General features: G+C 48.2%; 1 protein-coding gene across 3 annotated transcripts; it reads left to right on the forward strand.

The window, feature by feature from the left end:
• Positions 1-1,580: 1,580 nt before the first annotated feature.
• ARF3 (ADP ribosylation factor 3) lies at positions 1,581-20,757 on the forward strand. 3 transcript variants are annotated; one of them, XM_057701349.1, is made up of 7 exons: positions 1,581-1,798; positions 13,835-14,074; positions 14,901-15,011; positions 15,245-15,369; positions 15,935-16,092; positions 18,846-18,900; positions 20,627-20,757. In XM_057701349.1, the coding sequence occupies exons 2-6, from the start codon at positions 13,927-13,929 to the stop codon at positions 18,868-18,870; spliced, it is 567 nt and encodes a 188-aa protein (XP_057557332.1). In that variant the 5' UTR covers positions 1,581-1,798; positions 13,835-13,926; the 3' UTR covers positions 18,871-18,900; positions 20,627-20,757. The 3 variants fall into 3 exon arrangements, with proteins under 3 accessions (XP_057557332.1, XP_057557331.1, XP_057557333.1); XM_057701348.1 differs by lacking the exon at positions 20,627-20,757 and having other exon boundaries at positions 18,846-19,030; XM_057701350.1 differs by lacking the exons at positions 15,935-16,092; positions 18,846-18,900; positions 20,627-20,757 and having other exon boundaries at positions 15,225-15,360.
• The last annotated feature ends 1,546 nt before the right edge of the window (positions 20,758-22,303 follow it).

Consider the following 22,303-nt stretch of genomic DNA (forward strand, 5'->3'; position numbering starts at 1 on the left):
CACAGCCAAAAAACCAAAACATAAAACAGAAGTAATATAGTAACAAATTTCATAAAGACTTAAAAAAAAAACTGGGATGAGAGGAAGGAACTGGTGAATGCATACACCAGGGATTGATGGGGTAGACAGAGTGTAGCTATCTACCAGTCTAGTTCTTCTTGGAAGGAGACAAGAAACAAGGCACACACACACAAAATCAAATTAAAAAAGCGACAATTTTGGCCCAAGCTTTTGGGAAGAGCCATGTGTTCCCTTATACAGGTGGTCCCAACTTACAATGGTTCAACTTAGATTTTTTTACTTTATGATGGTGCAAAACTGTCATGCCTTGAGTAGAAACCGTAATTTGAATTTTGATCTTTTCCCAGGCTTTTCAGTATGATATTCTTTTGTGATGCTGGGCAGTGGCATTGAATTGCAGGTCCCAGTCAGCCATGCCATCGCAAGGGTAAACAACTGGTACACTTGCAACCATTCTGTGCCTATATAACCATTCTGTTTTCCACTTTCGGTATAGTAAAGTATTCAATAAATTACATAAGATATTCAAAATTTCAGCACTTTATTATAAAATAGGCTTTGTGTTAGATTATTTTGTCCAACTGTAGGCTAATGTAAGTGTTCTGAACATGTTTAAGGCAGGCTAGGCTAAGCTATGATGTTTGGTAGGTTAGGTGTAAATGCATTTTTGACTTAAGATATTTTCAACTTATGATGGGTTTATTGGGGTGTAACCCCACTGTAAGCTGAGGAAGATCGGTACTGCTGTAAATGAGGAAAAAGAGTATTTCAAGAATCTTCTGTTCTTAGCATTACTAGCGCCCTTCTTGTATCACAGCCGTGACTATTCCAGGGGAGTTTGCATGTCTAGACCAGGTGCAGAAATGAGTGTGAGGAAAGTGGGGGTGGGCAGGAATAGAGAAACACGGGTGCAAAATCCTTGTTTCCTTGTAATACTAAAATTCATCTTCATCTAGGTGTACTTTCTCAAGACACATCTCTGAATACTAGTCTTCAACAGTTTGTCTTTCAAGTTCCAGCTTCCTAACTGGCCCAGTGTCCAGCTGTTTCCTTCAGTCTCTTAAACTTATCACTCTCCCTCTTCCCTATGGAAAAGGTCTCTTGATTCAGAGCCCCCGCCCCAAACAACCCATTCTTAGTAGGAGTAGCAACACTGATGCAGTGAGGGCTCTCGCGAGGGTGCACGTAGCTCTGGTTAAGAAATGAAGTTGAGAGGTGAAGGGGTAAGGTCCAAAGCGAGGGCTGTTCACTCATACTCTGCTCCTTCCTGACTGTGCCCAAGGAGCCCCAGTCTCCAGTGTGCCCACTACGCGGCCCCAGTCCTTAAATAACAGGCGTGGCCCTGGGGCTAGGGATTCTCACCTCTGCCCCCACTGTCTCACCCCCATTTCCTAGCTCCCGCCTCTGCCGCCCGCAGACTCCAGCCCCCACATCGGCCCCCACCCGGACTTGGACTGGAACACCCGCTGCCTCTGCTGCAGCCGCTGCCATGGTGATGGATCTCGCGAGAACGGCCGCTCGCCGCCGCGCAGCTCTCGCGCGATCAGGGAGGTGGGAAGTATCCCGGTCTGGGGGTGAGGGTGCGCTGCACAGCTCCTGTCGCCGTCGCGGCTTCCGGTGCTAGGTGGAGGGAAGGAAGGAGGGAGCCGGGAGCGGGGCCAGGGGAGCCGCAGCGCTGAAATCGGCTGAGGGAGGCGGAGAGAGTGGAGCGAGAGCCCAGCGAAACCTGCGGGGGCGGAGGCGGCGGCCGCAGCGGCAGAGCTGGGAGCAGGAACAGGTGAGGAGCCGGGAGGAGGGAAGGCGGGTCCCGGTAGAGGAGAGGCTCGCGGTGGGGGCTGAGAAGATAGGTCCCCCCCCGCCCCCCGCTTGCTCGCCCGGCACTGCCTGGTGTGGGGCGGTGTGGTCCTTCTCACCAGAGAGCTCGGAGAGGAGGCGCTGGGCCAGCCACACGCCTGCCCCCGCATTTGAAGGACGCGGAGCTGGGGTGGGGGTGGGGGTGGGGGGCGCACACGGATTTGTCCTCCTCCTCGCACAAGGGGGCGACCTGGGCTGCAGTTAGGTTCCTCTCGCCCGCGGGAGGTGGCCTTTTGAAGGGTTGGGGTTGAGGGGGAGGAAAGCAGTCCAAGGTGAGGTGACGCGGGGGCGGTGATGGCTGTGTTGTATCCTTTTGCTATTTAAAGGGCTAGGGAATGTCGCTTTTTCTCACCCCCTCTCCCCCTCCACCTCAGTAATAGACCAGAGAGAAGCCTTGCTATGGTGACACCCCCTCCCCCCATCGTGGGGCAGGGGTGCGTAGGGGGTTTTGGGGATTAACAGCTAACACAGGCTAGTGGGGCGCCCCCGGGGCACTATTATGGTGAAGGTTGCGCTTTCGGGTCTTGAGAACCGCACGCTGGGAAGAGGGTAGCAGGTGGGGAGCAAGAGGAGAGGAGGCAGGAGTTGGGGGAGGGGGATCTGATCTTGCTTGGAGAAGAGAGGTGGTGCCTTCCTCCCCCAGGCGAAGCGGGGGCGGTCTCACAGGAGGAGGGAGCATCTTGTCACTGGCTCTGAGTTTCTGTCTTCCAATCCGCTTTCTTTCTTTAGGAAGTACCAGGATTCCCGGAACAGAAAATGGAGCCATTGCTTACACCAATTTTTTAAGTGGGGGGGGGGGGGGGGGGTGCGGGTGGGGGCGGTGTGGTATTCCCCGTTAAAATCGGGCCACTTGATTAGCCAAGTGGTAGGGCCTCTTTGGGGAGATTTCCCTTCTTTCCGGTTGTGTTACTGCTGGTCTTTCTCTGGCCAGACCAGGAGGAGTGTGGTATGTGGTCAGGAGTGAGAAGAAATAGTGAGGTCATTGGGTGAGGGAGAAGTGTAACTTAAAACCTGTCTCTGTCGCTGTTAGATTGGGTCACCCCTAGTCTATGGCATGAAAGTTTTATTTGGTAGGAGATCTGCTGCAGGAGTCTGATTGCTTGGGTCAGTGCAACAGGACAGTCTAGTCTCTGCATGCTTCCTTACCTGTCTCTAATCAGGTGGTGACAGTCTTTGCTGCCATTTTGTCTTGAGCTTGTTGTTGGGGTAAGTGTCTCCACTCGCTATGACTGGAGTGGGTCAGTGAATTGGTCATTGTACATTAGACCAGAGTTTGAATAACATGTCTATAAAAGCTCATTCTAAGAAAGAAGCTGATCCACCTTTCACATAGTGGATCATTGACCTTGGATTCAGCTGGGAAGGGTCCTCCTGTATCACATATTCACATGCCTCCTGCCTCCCAGCACAGAGTTATTACCTTGCATAGTCAAAATTTTTATGTGTATCTCTTACTTTTCCAAAGAGAAGAAGCCTTTTGAGTGCAGGAATTGGATCTCATCTCGTATCTCCCACACTTTCTTGTGCACACAGTAGGCAGTCATGATAAATAGAGGATGTGAATGAATAGAACTCAGGTTTTCTGACCACAGTTTAAGGAAAGAGGAGGAGAGGGCTTGGCTGTCAGAGAGAGTGCCTGAAGATAGCTGAGTGAGGGTGTAAAGGTCCTTAGCCTTTGTGATTAAGAAGTCTTGGTCTCTCCACCTTCTTGAGAGGCACAAAACAGTCATGGATAATGAAAGACAGACCCAAAAAGAAAAGTATTAGAACACAGTCATTTATCAGAAATCCCAGGTCTCCTGCTTCCCCACTGTGAGCAAAGGGGTCTCTCCATTAGACCTGAGTCCTTCAGAGTGTTGTCTACAGATTGGGATCTGGTAATTACAGAGAAGGGAGCCAGTGTATGTATGTGGTGCCTGGCATAGAAGTGGTGCCAGTGAATGGTAGCTGCTATTATTAAACTTAATGCAAGTGTAAAGGAGGGCAGACAGCATGCTAGAAAGAGTGGAAGTTAAGTCTTAAGTGCACAAAGGGTCATAAAGTGTTTTCATCTCTACTGCTCTCTTCCACTGGAGTTATAATAGAGGAAATGGACTCAGAGGACAGTGGGCGGGATTTGTTGGTTAGAAGGAGGAAGTTCTTTAAAACCAGGTTTGTTAAAGCTGAGTCAATAACTAAGGGAAATTGTGGAATCTGCTTCCCCATATACCTTAGAAATGGATGCCAAGAGTCCTGAGACTCAAAACACATCACTGTGTTTGGCTCTCCTCACCATTTTTTTTTTTTAAATCGAGGTGTAGTTGACTTACAATATTGTGTTAGTTTCAGGTGTACAGCATAGGTCCCTTCACCATTTTTGTTGCAAGTGAATTTAGAGGCAAAATGGTGAGGTAATTAAGAGTGTGGAGCTTGGAATCAGACAAAATTGAGTTCAAATCCTGCCTCTGCCAGTTACTAGGTGTATGATTTTCATGAAATTATTTGTCCCCTTGTAGCTTTATTTTCCTCATGTGGAAAGAGTGTGATAATGATAGTGCCTATTCGTAGTGTTGGCATGAGAATTAAATGAAAAGACACATGTAAAGCACCTAGTATTACACAAAGCACACATAGTAAGCCTCAAGTAAATGTTAGCTGCTATTAATAATCACCATCATAATAGTAATAATAACATGAGCACTCAGGGCTGCCTTAAAAAAGAGGGGATTTACAAAAGAACAACTTGCTGCCTGAAACGCCTATGTGGAGGGATGATTGTTACCATGACTTTCTGTGCTGGTCGTAGGCTTATGAGCAATGAAATCTTTTTTCAGCATCAGCCTCACAGAGGCAGCTCCTGTTGCCTGAGTGGGAGGTGAAACTGGGGCCCTGAACCATCAACTTGGATGTAGGGTGAGGGTGTAGAATAGTGTTCATGTTAGAAAAGTCAGTGTGACTCTGAGGTAATGGTTGACTTTTCCATAAAAGAGCATCCTGATTGACCTAGGTTGGGCATTTAGATTCTTGGCTCTCATTATTTTACATCTCAATTAGTATTTCAGCATCCTCCATTTCCTGGGCCACTCTTTTCACTTAGTCATATCTCCTATAAATGTCTGCCTCTGGGGGACTTCCCTGGCAGTCCAGTGGTTAAGAATCTGCCTTCTGATGCAGGAGATGCAGGTTTGATTCCTGGTCGGGAACTGAGATCCCACATGCTGCAGGGTAATTAAGCCCACGCGCTGCCCCTGTGCCCTGGAGCCCGCACACTGAAACTAACATGCGACTCAGCCAAGTAAATAAATAAATTAAATAAAAAAAAAAAACCTCAGCCTTTGTTTCAGTATGTACTGTATTAAGATCCAGAGCTGCAGTATCTGTAATTCTGTCTATTATATCTTTTCCAGCATCTATTGCAAATATAGGTAGAGTGCTAATAAAGCTTTTCGATAATGAAAGGACATGGGGAGCGTTTAGAAAAAGTTCTGCGAATGTTGGAAGGCTTTATAGTGTAGTCTGGGAAAGAACTGACTGAGGGAGGGATTCTATGAAGGTGTTAGAGATTTGTCATGGACTTCTGCAAAGGATCTTCTGTATCATATGGGCTAGAAAGGAAATGGCTCAAGATTTCAGGGATCCACCATTATCACCATATTCCTGAAGAAAGGTGAAATGACTGGGCGTGGCAGATCTTAGTTCCCTGATGGCCAGGGATTGAACCCGGGTCCCCCTTAGTGAAAGTGCAGAGTCCTAACCACTGGACCGCCAGGGAATTCGTATAACCTGTCCTGTATGAGCTTAAACACAAGAGTGTCAAGCAAGAATGTTTAAATTTCAGCATGATATAGGATGCAGAAGAACATTTGGTCTCTGTTGGAGTGGTTTTGTCCTTTATCCTCCCCTTTTTCTTAAAAAAAGCAGTCGAACCTAACCTTATATAAAATCTTACTTGAAGTCTAATACATAAAATGGATAAAAGTGCTGCTGCTGTGGTAGTGGTGGAGAGTGGCGGAGCATAATTAGAGCCTCTCATATAGTTCTCCCTTTCCCCCAGGCAGGCTCTGAATCCCATCCAAGGAACCCTAGGGCTCTGAGAATATGGACGCCACTTCTCCAGTTTGTCAGATACAGGAAAAGAACTGGAGATCACCTATAGAATACTGTCTTCCTCAACCTCACAAACGTTTGCCATCATCAGTAGAACCATGTTCAGCAACAAGCATATCAGTCACTAGCTACAGATCAGTCATGGAGCTGGATGCTGGGAACATGAAACATGAATAAGGCATGGTCCCTGCTGGCAAGGGACTGAGAGTCTAGTGAAGTACTTCCCAAACTTTTCCCCACCATGGTATACAGAGAAAATGATAATGGTGAAGCAGGCATAGCTGCTTGCAACCTGAGATGACTGGCCCATGGGCTCTAGCCACCCTAAGAGGTGGCTCTTATCCCCCAAGGTAGGTGATTCCCTTGTCTTCTGTATCCTTAGGCTGCTCTATGATGGGTGGCCTTGTCCACATGGCCACCCCTTTCATCTGTTCACTGGCAATTCCATCTTGACCTGCATGGTGGGACCAGATTGGGGCAAAGGTTAACTGGGGCTTTAGGCTGATTATGCATGAAATTTCAGTGATTTTGTAATTAGGAAAGTACAGTGTTCTGGATACCCAGGGCTGTAGATGAGGGCATTGGAGCAGCCATCGAATATCAGGAGATGGTGCAGTTGTAAGCTGGTCAGATTCTAAGAATAGAGCAAGCTGAAAGCTTGGTGAGAGGGTAGTGCCACAGTGTTCCAAGGAAGCAAAGGAGTCTAGCTTTTAATCTGGTCACTTTTATCTAGCAAGGTCATGTATTCTGAAACAGACCTGATTCTCTGTTCTGACTCACTTGCTGAGGGTTGTCCATGGGAAAAGCCATACCCTTCCCTAGTGTTCCCGTCTTTATCAGGGCAATTTAGGATCCTTCTTCATTTGATGTTGTGGCCTCCTTCGGTTATCCTATACTGGAGTCTTCCTCTAAGACTAGAAGGGAAGTTGGTGTAATGATTATGGCTTGAGCCTAAACGCTGCTAGGTGAGTTAAATGGAGGCTAATTTTAGTTAGTATGTTCTAATTTATAACAAGGTAAATCGTTGATTGCCAAGTAGCTAAGTTCAGTAGGTATCTTTCAGGCCTTATCTTAATGTGACCTTTTTACAGCCTTTGACCCACCTTTTTTTTTTTTCCCCTTTTGCTGTTCTTTCCTCATTGGTGTCTCTGATGTCTTACTCTCTTGATTTCCTTTCTACCATTTTGGGTGCTTCCTACTCTCTTTCCTGGCCTCTTTTTTGCCCACTGCTTTAATTGTTGATGTGCCCTAAGTTTCTGCCTTTGGCCTTTTCTCCTGTCTCATTGTACACACTCTCCCTAGATATATCAGTTAGGATGTATCAGTTGCAAAAGATAGAAAACACACCTGTAGCTCAGTCAGAGGATTTATTAAACATATAACAAGAAGTCTAGGTGAAATAAGCCAGACACAAAAGGACAATTATTGTTTGATTCCACATTTATGAGGTACCTAGAATAGTCAAATTCAGCAACAAAGTAGAGTGGTTGTTTCTAGAGGCTGGGGAGAGGGGGATTATTGTTTAATAGGTACAGAGTTTCAGTTTGGGAAGATGGAAGAGTTCTGGAGATGCATGGTGGTGATAGTTGCACAACAGTGTGACAATACTTAATGCCACTGAACTGTACACTTAAAAATGGTTAAAATGGTAAATTTTATGTTATGTATATTTTACCACACACAGAAGTAGTCCAGGGGTAGAACTGTTTTTTTGTTTTTTTTTTTTAACTTTTTTAATATTGGAGTATAGCTGATAAACAATGTTGTGATAGTTTCAGGTGCACAGCAAAGCGACTCAGCCACACATATACATGCATCCATTCTCCCTCCAACTCCCCTCCCTTCCAGGCTACCACACAGCTGCCTTTTTTTTTTTTTTTTTTTTTTAAATCCACCAACTTGACAATGTTACTAAGGACCCAGGTTTTTCCAGTTTTTCTGCTCTGATATCCTAGTGTTCTTACGTCTGTCCCTTCGTGTCCCCAAGATGACTCCAGCGTCTCACCCTTCTAATCAATATCCAAAGGTTAGACGAGAACATTAGCATATGTTCTTTTTTAAGATTGAGGAAAACTTTCCCAGGTACTCCCAACAGACTTTCCTTACATCTTGTTGCCCAGAATTAGTGCCTGACCATTTGTGACTCAGTCACTGGCAAGAGAAATGGAATGCCCACCTCCTTTCAGCTGATCAGTTTTCATACCCTAGGGCTGGGGAGGGGTAGCTCATACCCACTCCCTGCCAACATCTGAACAAATTAGGGGTTCTGTTAGAAGAAAGAAAGGGAAGATGGCTGTTGGGGTGGCAGCCAGTAACTGCTACCATCCCGGATCATCTTGGTTCCTTCTGGGGTTTCAGTTACTTCCATGTAGATGATTCCATATACCCAGACCAGACTTTTCTCCTGAGCTTCATACCTTAGCACCTCAAAATTAATGTTAATCTAAAAATAAACATCTTCACTCTCAGATCTGTTCCTCTTGTGTTTCCTGTCTGAAGAAGTACCACAGGCCAGAAAAATCGTCTTTGACTCTTCTCGTCTTCCTTCCTACGTTTAATCAGTCATTAAATCCTGTGGATTCTACTATTTTGATGTTTCAGATCTGTCCTCTTTATTGCCACCTCTGTTTCAGAACTTTTGATTTCTTATCTGTGTTACTATACCTCTCAAGCGGTCTCTCTGCCTCCAGTCTTTCCCCCTTTTAATTTATTCCCTAAACTGCTGTCAGAATGGTCTTTCTATAGCACGTATCTGATCTTGTTACTCGTATGACCTTTAAGGCCCTTCATGATCTAGCTCCTGCTTCTCTCTCCAACCTCATCCCTCCCTTTTACTCACCGTGCTGTGTCCTCCCAATTGCACCTGGCTTTGGCTCATAAATGCTCTAACTCAAGTCTTCATGCCTGTGCACACTCTGTTCCCTCTCCCACCTTCCCTATTCCTTAGTGTCTGGTTACTTCCTATTCTTCCTTTGAGAATCAGCTCACGTGTGACCTGAGAATCATGTCTGGGAATCATCCTTTATCCTCCAGTCTTGATTAACTGCTCCAGCTTTCTATCCTCATAATACTATGTGCTTATCCCACTCTTATCCTCACACTGTAATCCTCTGGTTCCTAGTCTTTCTCTCCCATTGACTGAGTTTCATGAAGGCAGAAACTATCTTCCTCTGTATCCCTGGTTCATTATACTCAGTAAACGTTTAATGAATGGATGGAAGCTGACATCAGAAGCTGTTTCTTGGCTTTGGGAAATCTTTGAGTCTAATAGAAGTCATTGAGATACTAATCTAGGAGTTCTTGTGTGCTGATTACAGTGCTGTTGAGGCAAAAATTTGGAAAGTTTACAGAGGTCACAAGCCAGCTGCACTAAGGAAGCTAAATATAGGCAGACCGTGCTTTGGTTTCCTTAAATTTTTTCGTCTGTTCCATTGGCTGTGCTAAAGAATAGCATCTCTGTTAGTGATAACTCAATTTGAAGACTGGGAATAAAGCTGCTTTTAGTGCACCCTCCCTGGGCAGCAGAGGGTTTGGGAGGCTCTGGTCTTCCTTTCCCTGGGCCCATGCAGCCTGAAGAGGAGGTGCTGGATCAGGAGTCCCCTCAGGACACATGCCTGCATCAGGAGTGGGCAGTGTGTATGGCAGACTGAGCTGTGACTCTCAGAATCACCTGGAGGGTGAGGCAGGCATACCTGAAGTCAAGATGACTGAACAGTCAGTGACAGCAACAGCCTACCCCTCCTGGCGGGTGGGAGAGAGGGATTGTGGGCAGTAAGTGATCGTCAGTGAGGACATCCTCAGGTGAGGCTTCAATCAGCCAGTGTGCTTGATTGAGCTCCTGCAGTGTCCCACATGGATTGCACCGGAACACATTTTTCGAGTTCCTGTTGTTATTTTTACCACTGGTAACAAAGTTTGTAACTGTAAGATGGAATGTTGAGACATCCTCTTTGTTAATAGAGATATTAGTATATTCCCTTTTTCATCTTGAGCCACTCACTTTCAGTTTTAACTGCTTTCTGTTTCTACCAGCCCATAGAACCCTGGTATTTTGCCCTGTTGACACAGGAGAGCCATCTGTGGCGAAAGAGAATAACTATAGACTATACAGTACACAGGGAAACAATCCAGGGTTTGTTTGTTTGCCATCTGCTTCCCAGAGCTTTTTCTAGGGATGCATTATGGTGAAAGTGAGAATTGGCTATATAGCCATAGATTTGTGTTCATGGCACAAAGCTGAAAGTTGCCACCATCCTGGTGGGGGAGCAGCATGCTGTCTGGAAATAGGCGGGGACAGGGAAAGCCAAGACAAGAAAGCCAACACCCCCTTTGGCATGTTCATCTGAGTCAAGCTCCTGATTAAATTAAAGAAGAGTTGGGCTTCCCTAGTGGCGCAGTGGTTAAGAATCTGCCTGCCAGTTTAGGGGACATAGGTTCGAGCCCTGGTCTGGGAAGATCCCACATGCTGCGGAGCAGCTAAGCCTGTGTGCCACAACTACTGAGCCCACGTGCCACAACTGCTAAGCCCACATGCCTAGAGCCCATGCTCCACAACAAGAGAAGCCACCACACTGAGAAGCTTGCACACCACAGTGAAGAGCAGCCCCCGCTCACCACAACTGGAGAAAGCCTGCGCATAGCAATGAAGAGCCAACACAGCCAAAAATAAAATAAATAAAATACATTAATTAAAAAAAAAAAGAGGAGTTGTAATGTCCATTAATTTCAAGGCCCTGGGCTGCCATGGGGGACAATGGTAACTATTGGAATATTTCATTAGTCATCTATCAGCCTCACTGAATACTCAATGGCAAGAGAAAATTTTTTACCACTTTTAGTCTTCTAGTCCTTTCATGGCTTTCCCGAACCAGTCTTGGGGTCAGCATGTGTGGAAAATGGCCAAGAATTGACAGGAAAGCTAAGCAACCATCTGTGCATTACACAGAGGTACCAAGTACTGCTAGGACAGAAGAAATGATATAAGGACATCCTCAGATGAGGCTTCAGTTAGCCAATGTGCTTGATGGGACTCCCTCAGTGGGCTTGGCACTGGGAGCAAGGAAAGATCCAAAGGCGTAGTCCTTGCCCATGGCGAGTACACAGTTAAATTGGGGAGACAATAAATGTACGGATTTATAAAAGAAGGAAAAACTCCATAACATAGTGCCACTTGAGTGGTTCAGATAATTCAAGGGCCTTTGTGTGGCATGCCAGAAAAGAGAAATAAGTGTGACACTGGGATCAGATTTTGAACCAAGACTTTCGCATGATAGCTTAGCAAAGAAGCAGACCAAAGGATAGTGTATGCATGTTCTGGGGCAAGGGATATCTTTCAGCCACTGCTTGACTCACAGTTGGTAATCATTTAATCAGCAAGATAAATGTGTGGTATAAATTCAGTTCAGAATCTGGGCCAAAGCCTGATACCTAAGCTTTAAAGCAAAGTATCGTCTGGAGCTGAAGGAAAGGACACCCAAGCAAGAGACAAGATAAAAACAAGGAAGATTTGGGAAAGGTATAAATTTCTGGAAGGGATGGCAGCAGAACCAGAAGTCTGACTACCACAGATTACCAGGGTTGGTGGGATATGGTCTTATGAGTTGGGCAGATGTCCCCTCCTGCCTCAGGAATCCTCTGGAATCTGTCTGGCTGGGTGGTTGAGGCAGGATGGGCAGGGAGGATGGCTAGTGGGCGACTTGGCTGAAGTTGAGGCCAAAGTTGAGCCAGGCCCTCCCCCTGGGGTGTAAGCCCTCTGGGTCAGGGGCAGGGCTCATCCGTGGAACCTACCCGGAGCACCACTCCTGGCTCATTAGTGGATGTCTGGGGAGGCCTTTGAAGATGAAACACTCCATAAACACTCATTGTTTCTGTTTTTTGGACAAACTAGTACTTTGGTCTCCAGAGACTGTTGATCTGGCTCCTTTGTACTAGTCTGGAATTCACTGCAAACTTAGGAGAGTAGGAAACAAACAAACAAACCTGAAATAGTTTTTGAGAAAACAAACTAAACTCCCACCAAACCCCCTGCTTTAGCTTGTAAATAGGATTCCTCTGCATCTACCTTTCACATTCTTGGGTTTGGGTGCACTCTGTCTTGACCTGTTCTTTCACTCGCTGGGTTTGGGGGGTGTGTGTGTGTGTGTCTCTGGTTCCCAGACTCTGTAGAGAGTGCCAGCAGCTGGCATATGGTGATTGCTGAATAAGCTGCCCGCTGACGCATGTCTCCCGCAGGCACAGAGAACTGGTTGGCACGAGTGATTCTGAACCCCCGTTTCATTATTGTTTCAAAGATTCATTTCTGTGGCTGTCTTGAGCCATAGAGAAGGGAGGGAAGAAGAGAGGGAATGAATGACTGATTCTGTCTGTCCGGGGCAGCGGGTGGGATGGGCAGATAGATATTTTGTACTTTTGTAGTGTTCTGACTGCTCCCTTCATTTTTCCCTGTTACGTACCAGGCAGAAATGTCTAACCTGAGTGAGCTGCTGGTGAGGTCAGTAGAGACCTTGGGAGTTAGTTCAGTTATTCAACTACTGTGTGCCAGGAGCTAGTCAGGGTGCTGGGAACACAGCAGGGAACAAAATAGATAAGGAGCTGAGATTATAGTAGGAGGAGAAACACAGTACAGCAGGAAACAAACATGTAACATGTCAGATGGTGATAAATGCTATGAAGAAAAGTAAAGTGGGATAAATGGGGTGGAGAGTGGTGTGGTGTGTGTGTGTATAGGTGGTTGATAAAGTGAGAGTCAAACAGATGCCTGCAGGAAGTGAGGGAGTGCTCCATGAAGGTTGTCTGGGAGAGGAGCATTCCAGGCAGAACGAATAGCAAGGACAAAAGCTTTGAGGCAGGAAAGTATGGGGGAACTGGAGTACGCACAGGGGAGAGTAGTAGGAGATCTGATGAGAGAATTGGGAATGCAGATTGTGCTGGACTTTGTAGGCCACGGTATGGCTTTGGGTTTTACTGAAAGGGAAATATGAAGCCCAGAGAGAGGGTTTTGAACAGAGGAGCAGCATGACCTGGTTTTGGTTTTGAAATCAGTCTGGCTGCTCTGTGGAGAATACACTGAAGGGGGTGGAGCAGAAGCAGAGAATGAGCTGACCGCCTCCTCGCAGGTGGCCATGTGGAGCAGCTGTCCTGGGATGGACCACGGTGAACCTGGGGCATACCTGGCTGAGGAATGAGGGGCAGCCTCTCCCCACCCCACCTCCCAGCTCTTAGTGCGCTGTTACATGAACAGGGCATGACTTTAGCAGCTGGCATTTCGCAGAGTGGAAAAGATCAGCCTCTTTTAGGAGTGCTGCTTTCTCGTCTCTTCCTCATTAACTTTGGTGTGTGGAAGGAAGGTGTAGAAATACAGGAAGGGAAGAAGCAGAGTCTCTTGATTAGAGCTGAGAGCATAAACCTTGGGAAACTGGCAAGCCTGAACCTTGTCAGGAGTCACAAAGAGCCACTCCTCATCCCCCTCCCTCCTCTCCCACCCTTTCCAGAAGTCTCAGGGTGAGGTTGGGGGAGGGAGGGGCATTAATGATCTCCCGGTGCCTTGGGGTATCGTGTAGATTATCAGGACTGAAGGGACTTTAGAAATCATCTAGTTCAACCCCTTCCATTTACAGGTGCAGATAAGGACAGGTGAAATAACTCATCCAAAGTCACATGGATAGGTTCCTGGCAGAAGCAGGGGTCCTGCGTGTTCACTGCTTTGTCTCTGCTCCCAAAGGCTCCGGATGTGTCTGAGTGGGCCTTGATCTTCATAGTACCCTCAGGCACTCAGTTTGTCGTGAAAGAACACCAGCCATGACTTTGGCCAGTGCTATTAACGTGAAATCCTGACAAGCACATGGCGGTAATGAGTTTGCATTTCTTTGCTTAGGATCAAGTCCTCTATACCAGGGACCGGGCCAAAAGCAGACTGCTACTGCCCCCGCTGCACTCTGCTACCCTCAGAAAGCGGCTGCTGTGATCATGGGTAATATCTTTGGAAACCTTCTCAAGAGCCTGATTGGAAAGAAGGAGATGCGCATCCTGATGGTGGGCCTAGATGCCGCAGGGAAGACCACCATCCTGTACAAGCTAAAACTGGGCGAGATCGTCACCACCATCCCCACCATTGGTAAGGGCACGGCTCGGATGTAGGCTTTCATGCCAGCTGCTGAGCCAGACAGGGGGCCTATTCCTATAGCCCCCACCTGGCCACCAGGCAAGTCCTTGCAGTTTGTGGGGTTTAGAGAAGAATGATTATTTAGCTTACTAGCAGGTGCTGGGGCTGCCATTTGCCCACCTACCCTGACCCTCTCTGATGCGGGAACTTCCACAGCCTGGCATCCAACAGTGGCCCTCAGGCACTGAGCTGGTTTGTTCTCTGTTGTTCGAAAAGCAGGTGAAGGGCTTTGATGTTTCTGCCAGAGGCCTGGAATTGCTTCAGTTTAGATCCTCGGTGGCCCTGATCCCAGTTAAGACCTGCCTGCTGGAGGGAGAACATTTGCCTTGTAGAGGCAGCTGCAGATCAGCAGCAGCAGCAGCTGGTTCTGTATTTGGGGCTCCAGGACTGTAGCTCACTTCTTGTCCTTCACTCTGCCTCTCAGGCCCCACTTCTTAGCTGAGACAGACTCCGGTGGCCAAGGTGCAGGAGCGGCTGAGTCATCTCTTTTGCAGGAGGGAGAGGCAAAGACTGAGAGAATGAATGGGGAAGGTTGTCTCACCCAGGTGATTGTAAATCTCTTGACTGTCCATCTTCGTCCTCTTCCGCGTCTTCTCTTAGGTTTTCTTTTGGGCCTTTACCCTGCTAAGTCAAGGAACACCGAGTCTGAGGAAGCCTTTGCTTTCTTTTAGGACATGACCATGGCTGGGGTAAACAGAAACAACCCACCAGGGCATCATTTGCAGGCCTGGTGTTTCAAGCCAAGTGACCGTTGTCTGTTGTTTGTTTTTTTTCAAAGGGTTCAACGTGGAGACAGTGGAGTACAAGAACATCAGCTTCACAGTTTGGGATGTGGGTGGCCAGGACAAGATTCGGCCTCTCTGGAGACACTACTTCCAGAACACCCAAGGTAGGGCATGTGAATTGCCTGTGGACTGGCATGGGTTGGTTGGGTGTGAGCAGAGAATGTGGCTATTGTTCTTGGTTATTGGTAACCAGCTCTCGCCCTGCTGCATTTCCTAGGGGTGGGAGACAGGGAGAAAAGGGAGCAGGTATTTGGAGGGTAAAAGGAGGGTGTTTTCTCTTGGTGGGGGAGGGGAGTTGATCTGTCGTCTCTGTGCAGCCCATGCTCTGCCTCCCTAGGGTTGATATTTGTGGTCGACAGCAATGATCGGGAGCGAGTAAATGAGGCCCGGGAGGAGCTGATGAGGATGCTGGCAGAGGATGAGCTCCGGGATGCTGTGCTCCTTGTCTTTGCAAACAAACAGGTGTGACACCTCCCTACCCCCGGGTTTGAGAGAGGGCAGCCTGGCTGTAGAAATCATGGGGTCTTGGGGCTTATTGTGTGGGAAGCCCTATGACTGTGCTCTCAGTTTTGAAAGTGTGGGAAATATCATTCGCTGCCTTCTTTATGCTCCTCTTCTTGTTCCCCCCATCCCAGCTTTAATGAGCAACATCTCCATCCAGAGGGACTGGTGTGGTAGATACTTCACCTCCAATCCCTCTTTTATCTTACCTATTGTCTACTTTAGTGGAACTGCCCTCAGTCTTACGGCCAGACAGATCTGATTGTTTGCCCGGTCTGAATCACCTCTCCACTTCCCTACCAACCCCATATTTGGTTTCCAGCTCCTCAGTGGAATGACCTTTAGTGCCTTGGATCTGGAGTTCTATGATGATTAAATCCAAAGTAGTTCTTTAGGATTTTGCTCTGGGTTCCTGCTCTGAAGGAGGAGGAGAGGGTGCTGGTACACAAGTCTTTGGTAGATGGGTGCTCTAAAAGCCTTTGAAAGATCCTGAAGCTCCTTTTTGTGTGTCTCCCTTGTGCTCCAGGATTTGCCTAATGCTATGAACGCTGCTGAGATCACAGACAAGTTGGGCCTGCATTCCCTGCGTCATCGCAACTGGTACATTCAGGCCACCTGTGCCACCAGCGGGGATGGGCTGTACGAAGGCCTGGACTGGCTGGCCAATCAGCTCAAAAACAAGAAGTGAGAGCCAGACAGCCCTGTCCGACCACCCCACCCACCCCTACTGTCTCCCTGCCCCAGCCCTCCCTTTCCTTCCTGTTGCCAGTGTGGCCAGGGCGCTGGGTATCATGTCCGCATGCCCAACAAGAGCCTTGCCTCCCCTGCCCGCCACCCCCTGTCCATGACCACTCCCCAGTTGCTGTCCTGATGATGAATCATTCCAATTTACTGGATTTAAAACAAAAACAAGGTTGTTATGGTTTCATGGGGTGGCCCCATCCCCAAGCTCTGGGGTTTGGGAGGTGGGATGGGGTATTCTCCCCCGTTTGCTTCCTTTGGCTCCGGTTGCTGTGCTCTTGGCATCTGAGTCCCTTCCCTCTCGTCATAGGCCCCTCTCCTACTCCCCATCTTCCTTTCCTTTGCTGCTCTCCCCCTGTTCTACATGGAAATTGCACGGGCCTCTCTTTGTGTGCGTGCATGTGTGCGCGTGTATATACCTGTATAGAGAAATATATATGGGGGCCAAGGCGCGGATGGAGGAGGTGGAGCGCAGCTCAGGGCTTGGAGCCAGGACACTGCCCACTCTCGCCTATCATCTGCTCCTCCCATGTTGGTGAGATAAGGGGAAGGAGGTAGAGAGAAGGCTGCCCCAGTCCTGCACTGGTTCCTCTCCTCTGCAGGTAGGCTTTCCTGGATGATAGGACAGATGTTGGATTTTCCGCCACCATCTTCCTTTATCCCTCTCTCCACCCCACTTAGGGCAGGGGAGTGGCATTTATCTGTAGATGACTGTTCCCAAGGAGATGCCATTCTGCCCTGCCTTTTAGTGGGAAGGAGAGAGGAACCCACTCGCTCTTATCAGTTCAGCGTGTTCAACTGATCCTCCCCCTCATGCTTAGATCTGTTCCTCAGGAGCTTGAGGTGGGAGGTAGGGATAGATAGCAAGACCACGGGGTGTATTTGGGACCCAGGGCACTGTGGAGAGGGGCTCAGGTTTTCCATCTTCATCCTCTTTTGTTATTAGGAGAAGGCGAGACATAGATCAGTCCTATTCCTGCCTTCCTGTCCCCCCATCTTCTGATGTTGGGGCTGGGTGGTTCGTCTGTTCTTTGTCAGAAGTTTTCTCACCCTGGTAGTTCTGCTGGCCTGACCAGAGCAGGCTGGCTGGTTTAATGAGGAGTCGGGGAGTGGAGGTGACCTAGCAGACCTCAGCATCTATCCCCCTATTCTCCAGTTCTCTCTAGTCCAGGATGTGCTGAAGGATGAAAATTTTCTGTTTCCAGACCTTCAGACCATCCTGCTGTCCCTCCCTACTCCGTCCCAGCAGTTTTCGCTGCCCTCTTCACCCACCCCATAAATGGATCTGGGCATTGGAATGGAGGAAGTAGGGCTCTGAGTGGTCATTGGTGCTGGTGGGATACAGCGGTCTTCAGAGTCCTCCCTTCATTATTATGTAGTTGTTCAGAAGCTGCTGCTACCACGTCTCTGTCTACAGGAGGCGCTTGTCCCTGAGATCCTGGCCTGGGTCCCAACTTCTGCGGTTTCTGTGAAGCCGTGGCTTTTCTGTGGGCTCCTGTGTGTGCTGGCTGCGCCCTGAGCTCCAAGACGGCCACCCATAACCTTTCTGCTAACGTCAGGGCCCAGGGCCTCCATAGCATGGCTGGGGGACCCCTTCCCAGAAGGGCTGTCCCAAGCCCCACCCCATGGGACTAGGCTTCCTGCCACCTTTGTCTAAAACAAGCAGATCAGTGCCCCCCACCCCACCCCAGACTGAACTGTGAAAGAGAGGTTCCGGGGTGTCTCCCTCAGTGCCAGCTCCTTAGTGATGTGTTACGTACCCAAGATGCAGTGGGTGTATGCAGGTCTCTTGCTCTCTAAGCCTGTGTGTGTGTGTGGGTGTGGGTGTGGGTGGGTGTGTGGGGGGGGAGGGGGGTGCTGGAGCTTCTGTTTCAGTTCAACACGCGTTCACTCCCCTGACCCCGCAGATGCTTCCCTCCACACTTTTTCTTTGCCTCTGTCTCTATTTTGTCAGGTTTTTTTTTTCTTTTTTTTTGCTCCTGCTCCTGTTGCCTCTCCCCTCTTGAACTCTCTCCTTTGCCTTCTCCACTTGGTCACTGCTGTTGCCTGTTTGTCTCCCCTTTCCTTGGTCTTTCCTACTTAGGATTCCTCATTCTGTATCTTTGTGGTTGGTGAGGACTTTGCCTCTTCTCTCGTCTCACTCCATCTGACCCTGCCTAGTTAGATTCCAGTTCCACATGGGTTTTTCTTATTTTAGACTCACCCCCACCTTGGTTTGGGGGAGCTTCAAAGGACTAGTGGGGCTGAGGGTGTCAGGAAGCCGCCTTGGAGGTTGCCTGAGTGCTGCTTGAGGATCTGTCCAGCAGGGGGCAGTACGTGATCTTGGTCGTATCCCAGGCTGCTAGGCCTTTGGCAGGGGCAGTCCTTTCTACACTCCCATTCACCTGAAAGCTCTTTTGGGATTGGGTGTTTCATTGCATTTCTGCCCACTCCCTCTCCCACCCTCCTCTGGTAGGTTTAATTTTTTGCTTTCCTTTGTTCCAGCCTTTCTTGTCCCTGGGGATTTCCCCTATTCCCCCTAAAAGTTTGTGGTGTTATAGTGGTAACTGCAGTTCTGAACTGGTTTTTCTCTTCTTTTTTCCTCCTCTGGAATGTAGACTGTGTATGTTTAATAACTCACCTTCTCTCTCCTTGCTCAAATTGTGGGATACGCGATGACTGTGACTCTGGTTGGAAATTAAACTTGTTTTCTGCAGCTTCGGAGCAGACCTTCGTCCTTGATGTGCAGCTGCCATGGGACAGTGTTTAATGGTGAGGGTAGTTCTGCTTCTGGTCTCGCTCTCTGGGCTGCTCTTTCTCTCAGCAGAGGGGTAAAGTGTACCCTTGACTGGGGAGAGTGAGGTAATGGAGGAACTCAGGTTCATCTCCACATTGCTTACTATTTCCTGTCATACCCCAAAAGGGAGCTTAAATGAATTGGGCCCCAGAGTGTGAGGGCTTCATGACGTTGCCTTTCTAGTTGTATAGGGTTTAACCCTGAACTTAGCCATATTTATCACCTTTTAGTAGACATTAGGGACTTCAGTAGCTTGAGGGCCCTGAACTTGGAGTGCCCCACACTGCCTCCACTCTCAGATCTCCCCAGACCTGTGCATCAGGTGCTTCTAGTTGGAACAGGGTCCCCTCATCCATGGATTGGAGTCTGCTCACCCGTCTAGTTCTGGACTTTGGCAGTGAGTAAGTGAAGGGTAAAGGTCTGGGAAATATAATGAACTTGATCCTCCTTACAGCTGATGGCCCTGCATCACCTCTGCTTTAGGTGTGTGGTTCCCCATTGTCAGGAGGCCAAGCCTCATCCAGAGATAATATTTAGAGGAAAAAGATAAGCCTCTGCCCTCCCATCTCACTCCCACCACTACTGTATTCCTCTCCTACTATTACTCAGGCAAAGAAAGGGGTGATGCTACCCCTGGGAAGCTGGGGGCAGGTGGTGCGGTCTGGGTGAGCCAGGCAGCCCTTCCTGACTTATGCTTTCTTAAGCTTTGAGGACAGAGGTCTTCCCAACCTGATGTTGTAGGAAAGGGACAGGATTTAGGCATGTAATAAATTTGAGAGCCCCAAGTACCAATGTGAAGTATATAATTTGTATTCAGTTACCTCCCTGCTGCCTCCCCTGGCAATTTTCCTTTTTAGCCCCTCTCTTGCTATTAAAATAAGCCATGACTCTCAAGGACCAGTGCTTCTACCCTTATGAAACCCTTAAACTACTCCAGCCAGAGATCGCTTTATTAACCCCTTAAGCTTTGAACACTGCCCACTTACCCCTCAAAAATCATCCTTCTAGGCTTTTCAAAAATCCTGCTTGGTGACTGAGGTTACTGATAAGTTAGGAGCACTTTTCCAAGTACATTGTTTGTATACTAATAAATAGGTAACGTCTAGAGCTACAACCTCACGTAAGATGATAATGGAGAGGACTTTAGCTGGATGGCAGGCCAGTCAAGGGTCTTTTGACCCCCAACAACTTGGGGAAGAGGATGACCTAGTCCCTCTGTCCCTCAGTAATCAGTCTAGGATGCCAGGAACGAGTTGGAGGGAGCTCTCTTGTGGCAGTTGCTTAAACCTTCCAGCTTTGGGAGGGCAAGGGGGAGACATGGGGAGATGAGGAGGAGGCTTAACCTGGAAGGTAAATGTTTAGCATCCAGCTCTTAGGACGCAACCTTATCTTCTCAGAACACGAATAGCTCTGCATTCATGGCTCGGCAGAGGATCTGGGCCTAGGATCCACGTCAGGATAATCTGGGCAAGGGAGCTTCTAAAATGAGCCTGGAGAAAGCCAGTGGAAGGCCTTGGATTGGTCCAGGTGGAGTGTAGCAGTGACAGGGAGAGTGAGTGTGAGTATGTATGACTTTCCCAGACTAGAGGTATAAGGTCTGAAGGCTCTGGGGAGTCACCACATTATTTCCAGTTTCAGGTACCTAGATTGGTCAGAGCAGAAAACTGACAGGTATTTATTTTGTACCTTCTATGTTTCCAGACCTGTGCTAAGAATGGAGTCAAACCACAGTACTGAGGGAGAGACCAGGGAATCTATTTCTAGGATGCTCTGTAATCCTGTGGGATAACCATAGAGTACCGCGTGGGGTAGTGAGAGTTGGGGAGTGTGTAGGGGGGATACCTCCTTGGAGCAGGGAGTGGTGTCTTTGTGCAGGTAGTCATAATACTACGAACAGCCTCTTTTCCAGTTCAGAAGGGTGTGGACGTAGAAGGGTCAAAGTCCAGTTCTCTACTTTGTAACCCAGTAACTGGAGGTTTGGAGTATCAGACTGGTCACTGGGGAGTCATAGGATCCAGGTGCCTTTTTTCCTCTGCAGGTTTTTCATTCAGATTAGGTTTCCTGGCCCTGATGACTGGGATGGGTAAGGATGACCCTGAGTTCCTAAGCAAAGGGAAGAAAGGGTTAGGTCTGAGGAAATCTGAGCCTTGAGTATGTTAGAGGGCACAGTGCTGCTGAAGGCACTGGTTGGAAGTCTGGAAGTGAGGACCTTGGGCCAGGACTGTTCACCATCGAGGCTTGAAGGTAAGTACCTCCTTGTTTGTGTCACTATGGCCAGGGCTACAGAAGAGAGTATCTGGGCTCTACTTTAGGAGCAGCGCTGGCTTCTGAGCTGAATGTGGTAGAGTAGAGGGGACAACACGCAAGCCAGAACTCTGGCTATCTGTGCCCAGAGCTGACCAGTTCTGCCCATGCCCCCTTCCTGCCCCGACCCTTCCTCCAAACCAGGCGCATTAAGAGCTGTCTCTGAGGAGGTCTGGACAGTTAGTCCGGGCCAGGCAGGAGGTTTGAGAATGAACTTGTCCACCTGGCACTCCCTCCCACACATTGTTGAGAGCTGTCCTAGGACAGAATTGAGTACAAGGCCTTTTAAGGGTTGAGGGCTTAGCTTGGGGATTTGAATCACAGGGATTTAGATGCTAGCTTTTTTCTGAGTTCCGAATATAGGAATACTGCCTTTAGGTAACAAACTGGAGATAGAGAATCAGTTTTGGCCTGTGCCAGATCTTGCACTGATGGGATGATACATCCTGAGGTAGAACAGCCAAAGGGGAGAGTGGGGGAGGGAGGTTAATGCTTCATTCCTGGTTGTGAGTGCATAACCATACCTAAAAAGAACACATCTAGTCAGCCAGGGTATGCATGCTCCTGAAAATTTGGTATTCAATTTTAAACCCAGATTTGTAAATGCTGACTCACAAACTTTTTATTTATTAACAATCTGTTAAACATATTAAAACCATTTAAAAAGTAGTGCCTTGCTTACTATGTGGCACATAGTGGGCACTCAACCTTGATGAATGAAAAAAACATCATTGTCCTTGACCCAGCTGGACATGCTGGGTGCCCCATGAGTCTTGGAAACCAGGGGCCTGTGGTAGTTTCTCCTACTTGCTGACACAGACACCTTTGAAGGTAGAAACCTTTCCAGTGGCCCTCTGATTAACTTGTGCCTCGAGTCAGGGTTGGGCCAACTCCCCTACCTTTCCCAGGACCATCTCTCACCTTTCTCCTGTCCTTCATGTTCCTCCTAGCTTAATCCAAGGAGAAAGCTCCTTCTTCCATGTTCCCTTCTGGGTCCAAGAGGGCTTGTGCTGCCCTCTGTGGGCGATGGTGTCTTAGTTTTGCCCTTTTCTGCTACCATCCTCTCTCACCTCT

This window comes from Hippopotamus amphibius, chromosome 12, assembly GCF_030028045.1.
Source record: "Hippopotamus amphibius kiboko isolate mHipAmp2 chromosome 12, mHipAmp2.hap2, whole genome shotgun sequence".
Lineage (NCBI taxonomy): Eukaryota > Metazoa > Chordata > Mammalia > Artiodactyla > Hippopotamidae > Hippopotamus > Hippopotamus amphibius.

Excerpts from the sequence above, each read along its gene's own strand:
- ARF3 (XM_057701349.1), top strand. The coding sequence starts at position 13,927 with ATGGGTAATATCTTTGGAAACCTTCTCAAGAGCCTGATTGGAAAGAAG. Across the intron at positions 15,370-15,934 it reads TTGTCTTTGCAAACAAACAG|GATTTGCCTAATGCTATGAA; the intron begins GTGTGACACCTC and ends CTTGTGCTCCAG. Across the intron at positions 16,093-18,845 it reads AATCAGCTCAAAAACAAGAA|CTTCGGAGCAGACCTTCGTC; the intron begins GTGAGAGCCAGA and ends TGTTTTCTGCAG.